The sequence below is a fragment of the Aotus nancymaae genome, unplaced genomic scaffold, assembly GCF_030222135.1.
Source record: "Aotus nancymaae isolate 86718 unplaced genomic scaffold, 86718_ANA_hifiasm-v0.15.2.pri h1tg000062l, whole genome shotgun sequence".
NCBI lineage: Eukaryota > Metazoa > Chordata > Mammalia > Primates > Aotidae > Aotus > Aotus nancymaae.
Window position 1 is genome coordinate 24,983,773 of NW_026988476.1, and position 15,170 is coordinate 24,998,942.

The 15,170-nt window shown below is 38.7% G+C and overlaps 1 protein-coding gene across 4 annotated transcripts in view; it reads right to left on the reverse strand.

The window, feature by feature from the left end:
* WDHD1 (WD repeat and HMG-box DNA binding protein 1) overlaps positions 1 to 15,170 on the reverse strand; it is an 80,071-nt gene that overhangs the window by 29,603 nt on the left and 35,298 nt on the right. For all 4 annotated transcript variants that reach the window (XM_064365884.1, XM_064365885.1, XM_064365882.1 and 1 more), the window contains exons 13-16: positions 13,191 to 13,375; positions 10,183 to 10,424; positions 6,427 to 6,564; positions 2,992 to 3,148 (exon numbers count right to left, since the gene is read on the reverse strand). In XM_064365884.1, the coding sequence (XP_064221954.1) occupies positions 2,992 to 3,148; positions 6,427 to 6,564; positions 10,183 to 10,424; positions 13,191 to 13,375 (722 nt within the window). The remainder of the gene's footprint in view (positions 1 to 2,991; positions 3,149 to 6,426; positions 6,565 to 10,182; positions 10,425 to 13,190; positions 13,376 to 15,170) is intronic.

Below are 15,170 nucleotides of genomic sequence, written 5' to 3' on the forward strand. Positions count from 1 at the left end.
CTCCTTCTTTTACATTATCAATCTCACCTTCTTTACTAAATTCATTACCAAAAGATTACAAAAATGCTGTAGAATCACCCAAGCTAAAGAATCCCTTCAGGTCGGGCCCTGTGGCTCACACCTGCAATCCCAGCACTTTGGGAGGCTGAGACAGGTGGATCAAGAGGTCAGGAGTTCAAGACCAGCCCGGCCAACATAGTAAATCCCTGTCTCTACTAAAAAAAAAAAAAAAAAAAAAAAAAAAAATTAGCTGAGTATGGTGACGGGCACCTGTAGTCCCAGCTACTACTTGGGAGGCTGAGGCAGGAGAATTGCTTGAACCCGAGAGGCAGAGGTTGCAGTGGGCTGAGATCGCACCACTGCACTCCAGCCTGGGCACCACAGCGACAAGACTCTGTCTCAAAAAAAAAAAAATTAAAAAAAAAAAAAAATCTCTTAAAGACTTTATATCCTCCTTTAGGTGCCACCTCACATAGCCCAATACTCAAATTTCTTGATAAGAGTTATCACCATATTCTACTTTCATTTCTTTACCTCCCATGCCCACCCCAATCTGGAACTTAACATTTTATCATGCCATTAAAATCACTTTGATATAGCAGAGTCACCATTAACCTCCATGTAGCCAAATTAAGAAGTCTTCTTGAACTTATTTATTTATTTATTTATTTTATTATTATTTTTTTTTGAGACAGAGTTTTGCTCTTGTTACCCAGGCTGGAGTGCAATGGCGCGATCTTGGCTCACCGCAACCTCCGTCTCCTGGGTTCAGGCAATTCTCCTGCCTCAGCCTCCTGAGTAGCTGGGATTACAGGCACGCACCACCATGCCCAGCTAATTTTTTGTATTTTTAGTAAAGACGGGGTTTCACCATGTTGACCAGGATGGTCTCGATCTCTCGACCTCGTGATCCACCCGCCTCGGCCTCCCAAAGTGCTGGGATTATAAGCGAGAGCCACCACGCCCGGCCCTATTTATTCATTTTTTTACTGTCTTCTATGAGAAATAATTTGGTTAAAAGAAGTCTTCTTGAACTTAACTTCTGGCCTTATCTGATTTCGTGTACTGAAATGCTGCTTTGTTTAAAAATTCAATTTATTTAAATTTTGAACCAGTAATTCAAAGTTACATACTCAATTTATATGCTCGAAAAGTATAAAAACAAATAGAAAAGTCTCCTATACTATCCACTGAGTTTCTGAGAAGTAATTATTATTGTTAGTTTCCTTTTTATTGTTTCTAGGAATTCTTTTGCATATGTAAAGCAAATATAATTATATATTCTTATTCTCTCTCTACTTTTAACAAACGGTATTTCGCTTAACACATCTTGCAGATTTTTCTCTATCATTACTTTGTGTCCTCATCCTTTTTGATAATGGCTTTGTCAAGATATGATTCACATGATGTTGAGTTCACACAGAATGTACCAGCTATATCATATGGTAAGTATACAATTCAGCCAGGCACGGTGGCTCATGCCTGTAATCCCAACACTTTGGGAGGCTGAAGTGGGAAGATCCCTTGAGCCTAGGAATTTGAGACCAGTTTGGGCAACACGGTGAAACCCTGTCTCTACAAAAATTAGCTGGGTGTGGTGGTGCACACCTGTAGTCCCAGCTACTTGGGAGGCTTAGGTGAGTTGCTTCAGCCCAGGATGTCACTGCTGAAGTGAGCCATAATTGCAGCACTGCGCTCCAGCCTGAATGACAAAGTAAGACTGTCTCAAAAAAAAAAAAAAAAAAAAAAAAAAGGGAGAGTACATAATTCAGTCGTTTTTTGCATATTCACAGAATTGTGCATCTATCACCACTAATTTCTGAACATTTCAACACCCCAAAAAGACCTCCCATGCCGCACACAGCCAATGTATCATTTCTTACATGTGCTAGCAGCAGTACTTCCCAAACTTTAATGGGCACATGAATCAACATAAAATACTATTAGTCCAGGGCCAGGTGCAGTGGCTCACGCCTGTAGTACCAGCACTTTGGGAGACTAGGGTGAGTGGATCACCTGAAGTGACGAGTTCAAGACCAGTCTGGCCAACATAGTGAAACCCCATCTCTACTAAAAATACAAAACTTAGCTGGATGTGGTGGTGCATGCCTGTGTAATCTCAACTACTGGGGAGGCTGAAGCAGATTAGCTTGAACCCGAGAAGCGGAGGTTGTAGTAAACCAACATCATGCCACTGCACTCCAGCCTGGGTGAAAGAGCAAGACTCTGCCTCAAAAAAAAAAAAATTCTATTAGTCCTTTCTTCTATTACAATAATTAAGCAAAAAAATCTCAAAAAGCAGCTTAATTATTAATTATATATTTCAATTCTCAATTGAATATATATTCACTTTAAATAACTTTTATTATTATTTTTACTTTCATATTTATTTTATTAAAATAAAAGACAAGCCAGGCACGGTGGCTCATGCCTGTAATCCCAGCACTTTGGGAGGCCAAGGCAGGTGGATCACAAGGTCAGGAGTTCAAGACCAGCCTGGCCAAGATGGTGAAACCTGTCTCTACCGAAAATGCAAAAAATTACCTGGGCGTGGTGGTGGATGCCTGTAATCCCAGCTACTCTGGAAGCTGAGGCAGAGAATTTCTTGAACCTAGAAGGCAGAGGTTGCAGTGAGCAGAGATCACGCCACTGCACTCCAGCCTGGGCAACACAGCAAGACTTCGTTTCAAAAAAAAAAAAAAAAAGATAATAATAAAAGATGAAAAGCCATCTTTAACCAGAATTCCTCTCCCTGTGTGGCTGAAATGATGGTAAGGTCACCTTAATTATTTCTATCTTGTTCAACATGTTTCAAGTAAAGCAAGTGACTGAAAACTTCAGAGTGAATATGAACAAATTCCTAATTTAGTGACTATGGAAAGCAAGTAATTAGACTAAGATAAAAGACAAATACAGTTAAAGAGCCTCAGAAAAAGAATTTCAAAGTACTTTTAAAAAAGAGTCAACTTTAAACTTTTTTTAATAACCCACCTTAGTTGCTGGGGATTTTCATGGATACCAACCACCCAGTAGTGATCAGATTTTCCTTTGCAGTGCTCTCTTGTATTACATATAGGAGTCCATGTATTACCAAGTCCTCTGTTAAGCATTCGAACGATTCCTTCTGAATCCACGTAACAAGGGGTACCTAAACCACAACAGAAAGAGAAATCATTTGGAGGCATAACTACATGTTGTTAAAGAAACCCTATTTCAAATATATTATACATACCAAGGATTCAACCTTCCTTTCAAAAGCAAACACAAAACAGAAGCACATAATGTAAGATTAAAAATACTGTAAAATTTACTTAACCACAGAGTATTGGATTTGATATGACTAAAATTTACACAAATAAAACGAAAAAACTGAGTTTCAGTGAAAACTATGCCACCTGCTGGAAGATAACAACAATAATTTTAAAGCCAATTTTAGTGAAAAATTAAACATGAATCAGAAGGCTACCGGTTGAGAAACATTTAGAAAAATGACCAAAACCTGATACAAGGTAATCTTTATGAAATTTATCTTTAGTATTCTTCTTCCTCTCTCTTCTCTTTGTTGACCTCATCACTGTTCTGTCCCCAGTTGCTGGTTAAGCAATTCTTACCTAGGAAACAGGGAAGCATTCTTGTTCTCCACCTATTCTGCTTCCAACTCAGCAAATCTGTGACAAATTATCTGATTATCCCTTTTCTTATCTGTGGCTTCATACCCCTCTTACTCTGCAAACATCAGTTTCCTCAGGGTCTGGATCTAATTGCTACTTGGGAGAAAAAAGGCTATAGAAATGCCGAGTTATCAATGGTTTATATTATTAAAGCCTGAATGACTAATTCCCAACAGAAAACACATCTAGAAATGGTTGATATTTTAAAGAAAAAGTGAAGTTTCCAGCAATGTAAATGAAGAACATGAATCTCCAAAAAGAGAACTATTTAAGTCCACATGAGACAGGGTTGACAGGTGATTTAAAATAAGGTACATGCGGGCCAGGTGCACAGGCTCACACCTGAAATCCCAGCACTTTGGGAGGCCGAGGTGGGTGGATCACCTGAGGTCAAGAATTTGAGACCAGCCTGGCCAACATGGCGAAACCCCGTCTCTACAAAAAATACAAAAATTAGCTAGGTGTGGTGGCGCATGCCTGTAGTCCCAGCTACTTGAGAGGCTGAGGCATGATAATCACTTGAACCCAGAAGGCAGAGGTTGTAGTGATCTGAGATTCCGTCACTGCAATCCATCCTGGGTGACAGAGTGAAGACTCTGTCTCAAAAAAAAACCACAAACATGAAAACAAATGAAATAAGGTACTCCTCAGTGTCTTTCAAACTATCTGTCATAAGCCTCTAGAATTTGGTCTAAAATAGCACTTATCCAATAGAAATATCAGGTGAGCCACAAGTGTAATTTTTAATTTCTTAGTGCCAGCTACTCAGAAGGCTGAGTATCTGTTGCTCAGATAGTATCTGAACAACAACAACAATAACATTTTAGGCTGGATGTGGTGGCTCACCCTGAAATACCAGCATTTTGGAAGGTCAAGGCAGGCGGATCACCTGAGGTCAGGAGTTCAAGAACAGCCTGGCCAGCACAGTGAGACCCCGTCTCTATTAAAAATACAAAAATTGGCCAGGTGTGGTGGCTCATGCCTGTAATCCCAGCAGTTTGGGAGGCCGAGGCGGGTGGATCATGCGGTCAGGAGATCAAGACCATCCTGGCCAACATGGTGAAACCCCGTCTCTACTACAAATAAAAAAATTAGCCAGGTGTGGTTGTGTGTGCCTGTAGTCCTAGCTACTCAGGAGGCTGAGGCAGGAGAATCGCTTGAACCCAGGAGGCGGAGGTTACAGTGAGTCGAGATTGCCCCACTGAATTTGTCTCAAAAAAATAAACAAAAAACCAACAACATTAGCCAGATGTGGTGGCACAAGCCTGTAATCTCAGCTTCTCAGGAGGTTGAGGCAGGAGAACTATTTGAACCCGGAAGCAGAGGTTGCAGTAAGCTGAGATTGCATCATTGCACTCCAGCCTGGGTGACAGAGCAAGACTCTTAATTTATTCCTAATATAAAGAATAATAATAATTTAGAGATGGCATCTCCCTATGTTGCCCAGTCTGGTCTTGAACTCCTGGGCTCAAGTGATCCTCCTGCCTCAGCCTCCCAGAATGCTGGGATTATAGGCATGAGCCACCATGCCTAATCAAAAAAATATATTTTTAAAGAAAAAAAGGATGAAGTTAATGTTAATAATACATTTTATTTCATCAAAGATATCCCAAATATTATCATTTAACATGTAATCAATGTAAAAAAAAGTACTGAAATCTTTATTCTTTTTTCATGCTAAGTCTTCAAAATCTAGAGTATTTTACACACACAAGTATATCTCAGTTAGCCATATTTCAAGTGTTCAATAGACACACATAGCTACTATTGTAGTAAACAGTGAAGTTCTAGAAAATTCTAAGTTTTGGGTATAATCTGCAGGAAAAGACAGAATTAATCATTGATTTCTATCATCTCCTTGCTATCTAATAAACTTTCAGAAAAATGTATTTCCCTCTTTACCGATTTTTTTTGAAACTAGTATTGCTCTGTGGCCCAGGCTAGAGTGTAGTATGGTACGATCTCGGCTCACTGCAACCTCTGCCTCCCAGTTTAAAGCGATTCTCCTGCCTCAGCCTCCCAAGTAGCTGGTACTACAGGTGACTGCCACCACACCCGGCTAATTTTTGTATTTTTAGTAGAGACAGGGTTTCAACATCTTGTCCAGGCTGGTCTCGAACTCCTGACCTTGTGATCTACCTGCCTCTGCCTCCCAAAATGCTGGGATTACAGGCGTGAGCCACTATGCCCAGCCTTATTTCCCCCTTTATACATTTCTAATGAGAATTCTCACGAGAAGAGATTTCAGCCAGGTGCAGCAGCTCACACCTGTAATTCCAGCACTTTGGGAGGCTGAAATGGGCAGATCACTTGAGCCCAGGAATTTGAGACCAGCCTGGGCAACATGGCAAACCCCTGTCTCTACAAAAAATACAAGAATTAGCTGGCTGTGGTGATACACGCCTGTAGTCCCAGCTACTCAGACGGCTGAGGTGGGAGGATAGCTTGAGCCCAGGAGGTGGAGGTTGCAATGAGCCAAGATCACACCACTGCACTCCAGCCTGGACAACAGAGCCAGACCCTGTCTCAAAAGAACATAAAAATAAAAAAAAGATCTTGTATATAAAACAATGGCTACCTTGCCTAAAGACTGGAGTTCCCAGTTCTGCCAACATATTAAAATAGAAATTTAAAATATAAAATAGAAATAATTTGTCTTTAAAGAAATTAGGAATAAAACAAAATAATTTTCTTCTTGAAAAATGTCTTAATGCTTTATATTTGTTGTTTTTTTTTTTTAACAAATTTATCTTGCCTTCAGCGGAAAACCCAATCCATGTAAGGTAGGATTTCCTTGAAAGAGGAAGAGGGTCACCATGCAAAATTTGTTTTTTCTTTTTCCCCAGCTCTAGTAGTTGAACTCCAAGGCACTGATCCCCATCAAATCCTGTACCTAATGAGAAAATATAAATATAAATCAGGCATCAAAGGTTATACAGAGTAACATGTTACATAGATTATTCACATAAAGTCCTTATAAATGGGCATTTATTCACTCAAGAAATATGTACAGAGAGCTTACTACACACCAGCATTGGCCTAGATACTGGGGCTACAACAGTAAACAAAGTCATTGCTCTCATTAAATTCAAATTTCAGGTAGAAGACAGATTAAAAAATACAAAAAGAACGAAAAAAGTTATCAAAAAGTTAAAATAATGTTATACAGAAGTGGCCTCTCAGAAAGCAAAGTTTAAGCTGAGACATGAACTGCAAGCTGAAGCCTGCCTCCACATTAGGGGAAGGAACACAATAGTGGATGGATGGAACAGCTAATGCAAAGTCCCAAAATAGGAAGAACAGAGGGCTCGAAGAACACCAAGAGGTAGTATGGCCAGAACATGGTAATGAGAAACAATAGTAAGAGATGAGGTTAAAGAGGCAGGCAAAGGTCAGATTATGCAGGATCAGGAGATCACCTTGACAGCTATTAGAAGTTTGATTTTGATTCGAAAAGTGAAGTAAAGTCAGAGAGATTTGAGAAGAGGGGCATGATCTATATTTTGTTTTGTTTTTTTGAGACGAAGTATCGCTCTGTGGCCCAGGCTGGAGTACAGTAATGCAATCTCAGCTCACTGCCACCTCCACCTGCCGGGTTCAAGCGATTCTCCTGCCTCAGCCTCCTGAGTAGCTGGGACTACAGGCACATGCCACCAGGCCTGGATTTTTTTTTTTGTTTTTAGTAAAGACGGGTTTTCACCATGTTAGCCAGGATGGTCTTGATCTCCTGACCTCATATTCCGCCCGCTTCGGCCTCCCAAAGTGTTGGGATTACAGGCGTGAGCCACTGCACCTGGCTGATCTATGTTTTTAAAAGATCATCTAGACTGCTGTGTGGAGAATGGACCTTAAAAGGCAAGAACTGAAGCTAAAAGATTATTTAGGAGGCTACTATGACAGTCCAAGAGATGACATCTAGGTTGCATGGGATATTAGCAGAATAAATGAAAAGAGACACATTTAGAATGTGTTATCCATAGAATTGACATGATGATATAATTTTACTGTTGGAGTTGATTTAGGGGAAAGGGAAAGAGAAGAATCAAGGATAATTTTTAGACTTTTGGCTTCAGCCACTAGATTGCTAGTAGGCCATTTACTAAGATGGAGAAACTACGTAAGAAGCAAGTTTGGAAGGGAAAAAAATCAAGTTTTTATTGTAAGCAAATTAAGTCTGAAATGTCTGTCCAAACTCTAAATATATTTTGAATGGGCAACTGGATATATAAGTCTGGAGATACAAGGAGAGGGCAGGCTTGAAAGTCATAGACACTGAAATGTACTTAAAACCATGGATTTTGATAAAATTTCCAGAGTGGTTTCTCAAACTGCATATTTTTACCTATGAGTCATGGAATCAATTTAAAGTTCCAATTAGCATTTTAAAAAATTAAATAAAAAAAATTTAAAACTGAAATCAAAGAGTAAATATTGTCCATGGGACTTTTCAGATACATTTGCAGATATTTATATAACAGTAATACAGAATATATTTATTTTCTTCTTCTTTTTTCTTTTTTAAATAGAAACAGGGGCTTGCTATTGTTATCCAGGCTGGTCTTGAATTCCTGGGCTCAAGCAGCCCTCCCACCTCAGCCCCACAAAGTGCTGGGATTACAGATGTGAGCCACCATGCCTAGTCCAGAATCTATTTTTTTTTTCCGAAATGAAGTCTTGCTCTGTCACCCAGGCTGCAGTGCAGTGGTGCAGTCTCGGCTCACTGCAACCTCACCTCCCAGGTTCAACCGATTCTCCTGCCTCAGCCTCCCGAGTAGCTGGGACTACAGGCACAAGCCACCACACCTAGCAATTCTTTTGTATTTCTAGTAGAGACGGGGTTTCACCGTGTTAATCAGGATGGTCTTGATCTCCTAACCTCGTGATCCACCCACCTTGGCCTCCCAAAGTGCTGGGATTATAGGCATGAGCCACCGTGCCTGGCCCAGAATCTATTTCATACTGTGGCAAAGCAGGCAAAAAGACTGAAAGACCCTGACCTATAGAGTAGTAGAGAAAAAGGGGCTACATTCCAGCTAAAAGGTAGAGCCAACAAAAAAGTAAAAAGGGAGTTGCCAGTGAGGAAAAATATTTAAAGTGTGAAGTCACAGAAATCAAGAGAAGAATTTTCAAAGGAATTATTTTTTTAAAAAGCACAGAGATTGTCAGTTACCTTGATAAGACCAATCAGCAGAGTAATGGGGACTGAAGAAAGACATGAGGGGAGGAAAAGGAGCCAGCAACTTTTAAAAAGTCACATTCATCTACATCAACTAATGGGCAAAATAGCCAGCTAGCATTAAATGACAATGTTGAACTCACAAACATTAATATTAATTCTAAATTTAAATGGATTAAATGCCCCAATCAAAGACACAGACAGGTAAATTGAATAAAAAGTCAAAACCCATCGGTACGCTGTATCCAGATCTATTTCACAAACAATGACATACAAAGACTCAAAACAAAGAGATGGAGGAAGATTCACCAATTAAATCGAGAGCAAAAAAAAAACAGGAGTTGTAACTTTCGTCTCTGACAAAATAGACTTTAATAGTAACAAAGACTAAAAGAAACAAAGAAGGACATTACATAATGGTAAAAGGATCAATGCAACAACAGGAGTTGATGATCATAAATATATATGCACCCAATACAGGAGCACCCAGATACATAAGACAAGTTCTTGATGACTTATAAAGAGACCTGGACTCCCGCACAATAATAGTGGGAGATTTTGACACCACATTGTTAATATTCGATGGATCAATGACATAGAAAATTAATAGGGACATCTATGATTTGAACTTAGACCTGGAATAAGTAAACTTAGTGAATATTTATAGAATTCTCCACCCCAGATCCACAGAACATACATTTTTCTCAGTATCATATTACACCTATTTTGAAAGTGACTACATAATTGGAAGTAAATCACTCTTCAGCATTTGCATGGCATTTCACAGACTTAAATGAAATATTGGTTGGCTGTTTGTTATTTTATTCCCTTATTCCTTCCTGTCTCCGTTGTTAAGCACAATTATCGGCATAAAAGAGGTTTTTAATACCTATTTTTAGATTGCATTCCAGCCCAGGCAACAGAGCAAGAATCCTGTTCTCTCTCCCCCTTTTTCTTTCTCCTTCTTTCTCTCATTAAAAAAAAAAAAAAAAAAAGTCACATTCAGAGTTATTTTGGTCCTTCCTACTAGAAGTTATTTTTGTGGAATTTCAACTCTGAAAAGTTCTCTGGTGTGCTTACCAACTGGTAAGATTTAGACATGGAAGGAATCAACCAAATTCCATCTTGGAACTGTCTCTGTAATATAGCTCTATTAATAAAACATTTTCATGTTTATTGCTAATAGTGAACACAACAAAATTCTCTACATTTACAGATTACACTAATTCAAGATGAAGTATATAATCCAAGACGAAAAGAGTAGCAAAAAAGTTCAAGTAATTTCCATTTTACTTCAGGTCATAGTAAAATTATGAAAGACTGAAAAAAATCTACCTCTGTGATAAACAACGAAAAGCTGTTCTCCATGTCCTGCCATTGACACCACAGGCCCAGCAAGGCTGAATACCTCTTTTTGAACCCCTCCAATAGTAAACAATCGAAGAAGCAGGGCACTAGTAGCAGCAGCAGTCCATCCCTGACCGACACATATGGCTTCAATATCCTCATTCTGAGGCATGTCTATCATCCACTCTTTGCTCGAATCCCAAGAACTAAAGTGCAGGCAGTGAAGCTTGCTAAAAATTAAAACAAGACAGAAACAATCAAACGTTCATATAATATTTATATATGTAAGTAATCATGATATTTAACCACAAAACCAAATAGTTTACTTTCTATTATACACTAGTATAAGAAATTGCTTTAAAAAAGTAATTATGGGCATGGTGGCTCATGCCTGTATTCCAGCACTTTGGGAGGCTGAGGCAGGCAGATCACCTGAGGTCAGGAGTTCGAGACTAACCTGATCAACATGGAGAAACCCTGTCTCTACTAAAAATACAAAATTAGCTGGGCATGGTGGCACATGCCTGTAATCTCAGCTACTCAGGAGGCTGAGGCAGGAGAATCGCTTGAACTCAGGAGGTGGATGTTGTGGTGAGCCCAGATCACACCATTGCACTCCAGCCTGGACAACAAGAGTGAAACTCTATCTCAAAAAAAAAAAAAGTAATTATGAAATACCCTTAAAATGAACTATACTAAAACCATTAATAGTCATATTTTGCAGGATATTTAAATATACAGGAAAAGGCTCACAACATAATGTTAAAGTTAAAAAAACTAAAATCTATCAAGTGTGATTTTTGTATTATAAATGTATATAAAACCACAATCAAGTTTTAAAAGAGGAAAAAGCATCAAAATGTTAAGCAACAGTTCTCTCACTGCAAAAATAAAGTGGATATGGAAGACTAAAACAAGAAAAAGGAAAAAAAAATACATTATACCACCAATGAGATTACTAACCACTGCTTGATATCTTTCTAGTCTTTTTTTTTTTGCACATACATATATATATGTTATTATTATTAAATACAAATTTTTTTTTTTTTTTGAGATGGAGTTTCTCTCTGTCACCCAGGCTGGAATGCAGTGGCACGATCTCTGCTCACTGCAACCTCCGCCTCCCAGGTTCAAGCAATTCTCCTGTCTCTTGCCTTAGCCTCCAGAGTAGCTGGGACTAAAGGTGGGTGCCACCGTGCTATATTTTTAGTAGAGACGGAGTTTTGCCATGCTGGTCAGGCTGGATCTCAAACTCCTGACCTCAGGTGACCCTCCGGCCTCAGCCTCCCAAAGTGCTGGGATTATAGGCGTTAAGCCACCACACCCAGCCTGAAGGATACGAATTTCAAGTCGCATAGAAGATAGTAAAATTCATGAAGTTTATCAGTACTATTATCAGCTGAAGAAGAGATCAAGAGGACAACCTCATGATTTACAAAAAGCTAAAAAAAAATTTCTTTTCTTAAAAAAAAAAAAAAGCATTCTGCAATAACAAAAACCTGAAAAAATATTTTCTTTTCTTTTAAAAAACAAGCATTTGCCACCCATTGCTTTTCCATCATAATCTTTTTGTCAACATCTGTCTACCTATTTATTTACTTACCTACTAATCAAAACATGTAAAATCCAAAAAAACATTAAGTAGAAAAAGCAAATTGGTGACTAGTACATTTTTTGGTTTGTTTTTCCAATTTTTTTCCCGCTTTTTCAAAAAGTTTTTTTTTTTTTTTTTGAGATGGAGTTTCACACTGTCACCAAGCTGGAGTGCAGGGGCACGATTTCAGCTCACTGCAACCTCCACCTCCCAGGTTCAAGCGACTCTCCTACCTCAGCCTTCCATGTAGCTGGGACTATAGGCGCATGCTACCATGCTCAGTTAATTTTTGTATTTTTAGTAGAGATGGGGTTTCACCATGTTGGCCAGGATGGTCTCATCTCTTGACCTTGTGATTGGCCTGCCTTGGCTTCCCAAAGCGCTGGGATTACAGGCGTAAGCCACCACGCCTGGCCTCAAAGAGAGATTTTAAATATAATCCATAGTGATAAAAATTTACACTTAGTTGGCCAAAGCTAGGGTTGAATTAACTGCAAAGGGATATAAGAAAACATTTTCAGATGATAAAGAACATTCTATATTTCGATTGTGGTAGCAGTTATCTGTGTATATTGTATATCTTTGTCAATTCATAAATCTGGTACATTTTATTGTAAATAAATTACATCTCAATAAAATAAATTAGGCTGGATGTGGTGGCTCACGCCTGTAATCCCAATACTTTGGGAGGTCGAGGTAGATGGATCACCTGAGGTCAGGAGTTTGAGACCAGCCTGACCAACATGGTGAAACCCCATCTCTACCAAAAACACAAAAATTAGCCAGGTGTGGTGGCACATGCCTGTAATCCCAGCTACTTAGAGTTTGAACCCAGGAGGCGGAGGTTGCAGTGAGCCAAGATAATGCCATTGCACTCCAGCCTGGGTGACGGAGCAAGACTCTGTCTCAAAAAAATAAATAAAATAAAAATAAATGAAGTAAATTAAAATAAGGGAGATTCTCATAGAAATAAATCTGGAAGGATACATATCAAATTGTTAATAGTTATATGTGAGAGTAGAATTCTGGGAGGAGTTTTCATTTTCTGAAACTTCTATATTGTATACTGTTTTTTTTTCTTTATAGTGAATGTACATTACTCTTTTAATAGTAATAAAAAACACTTAATAATGTAAAAAAAAATCCCATCTCTCTTGCATTACTAATCATGCCATGTCATTTTGCTATGTAGTTAGAGCATGTAATGAGGGAACCATTAGGGCAAAAACAGACATATATTCTGAGGTATTTTGGATGTGCTAGTGTTTGTACCAAACTATTCCTTCTGAAATTTCAGACTACAAAAAATAAATTTTGCTTTATTAACTTTTTGTCTTTAATTTCAACAACTGTATCCAACAGTTTAACCGTACCAAATTCTTCCTAATAATCTTGAGTTTACCTTGCTAGCTCATCAGTGCTTTCACATGCCAACAAAATAGCTTCGTGGGAAAGATCTGCTATTGTATAATTCAAAGTGTTTGATAAGTGTGTTGCATGGTGTATGGAGGTATCATGGAACTCCACATCTATGGCATTGTCTTGCTCATCATTATAGCAGCGAATAATTCCAATAGAGTTCCACACCTACAAACAGGTAAGATTAAATATAAGTCTGAGAAAAACTGACGCTCCTAGAATCAGTAGGCCACAGTAGTACAAATTAACAAATATTGTAATTCAATCCGTAGTAAGATTTAAGTTTTGGGAGCTACCACATCTCAACTATCTCTAAAGAGTTTCTGACAGGAGTTGTAAAACCAGAGATACAATTACTTATTATTTCCTTCATGAGAAGAAGATACATATATACTTATTAATTAGCAAATGGAGTTTTAATAATATTTAAAAATAAATTACATGACTGTTACTTTAAAATTACATTACAGTTGTTGGCCTTTGAACAACCAAACAAATTCCTCAAAAGAAACATTTCAAAAATTGAGTTTTCTTACAAATATGAATGCAAATAACAACAGACTTTTTTCCTGTTCTAAGTAGTTATTTTATGATAGAATAAATATATACATTTTGGTCGGGTGTGGTGGCTCACGCCTGTAATCCCAGCACTTTGGGAGGCCGAGGTGGGCAGATCATGAGGTCAAGACATCGAGACCATCCTGGCCAACACGGTGAAACCCCATCTCTACTAAAAATAGAAAAATTAGCCTGGTCTGGTGGTGAGCACCTGTAGTCCCAGCTACTTGGAAGGCTGAGGCAGGAGAATTGCTTGAACACAGCGGGGCGGAGGCTGCGGTGAGCTAAGATCATGCCATTACATTCCAGCCTGGCGACAGAGCAAGACTCCGTCTCAAAAAAAAAATATATATATATATATATAAATATATATATATAAACACACACACACACACACACACACACACACATTTTAAGGAAACATAAATATTTTTCTTTTGGAGATAGAGTCTCGCTCTGTCACCCAGGCTAGAGTGCAGTGGCATGATCTTGGTTCACTGTAACCTCTACCTCCTGGGCTCAAGCTATTCTCCTGCCTCAGCCTCCTGTGTAGCTGGGGTTACAGGTATGTGCCACCATGTCCAGCTAACTCTTGTATTTTTTTTAGTAGAGATGTGGTGTTTTACCATGTTGGCCAGGCTAGTCTTCAACTCCTGACCTCAAATGATCCTCCCACCTCGGCCTCCCAAAGTGCTGGGATTATAGGTGTGAGCCACCGAGCCTGGCCTAGTCAATATAAATTTATACCACTTGGAAAATTTATCTTCCACTGATGTCCATTATAGGTTCACACTAGGCCCTAAAGTTTCTAATAAAATTAGTGCCAATATTTTATTTAGAGTAGCTCTAAATAAAATATTGACACAAATATTGAAAAAATTAAGACCTATAACTTGATGACTACTGATGGAAATAAAAACTTTTATTATTGTTAATCATCATCCTTAAACTTTACACAAAAATTTACGCCAGGCCTATACTTTTTTATTGTACTTTAAGTTCTGGGAGACATGTACAGAATATGCAGGTTACATAGGTATACATGTGCCATGGTTATCTGCTGTACCCATCAATCCATCAATCTACATTAGGTATTTCTAATGCTATCCCTCCTCTAGCCCCCCACCTCCTGACAGGCCCTGGTGTGTGATGTTCCCCTCCCTTTGTTCTCATTTTTCAACTTCCACTTATCAGTGAGAACATGTAGTGTTTACTTTTCTACTCCTGTGTTAGTTTGCTGAGAATGATGGTTTCCAGATTCATCCATGTCCCTGCAAAGGACAGAACTCATCCGTTTTTATGGCTGCATAGTATTCCATGGCATATATGTGCCACATTTTCTTTATCCAGTTTATCATTAATAGGCATTTGGGTTGGTTCCAAGTCTTTGCTACTGTGAACAGTA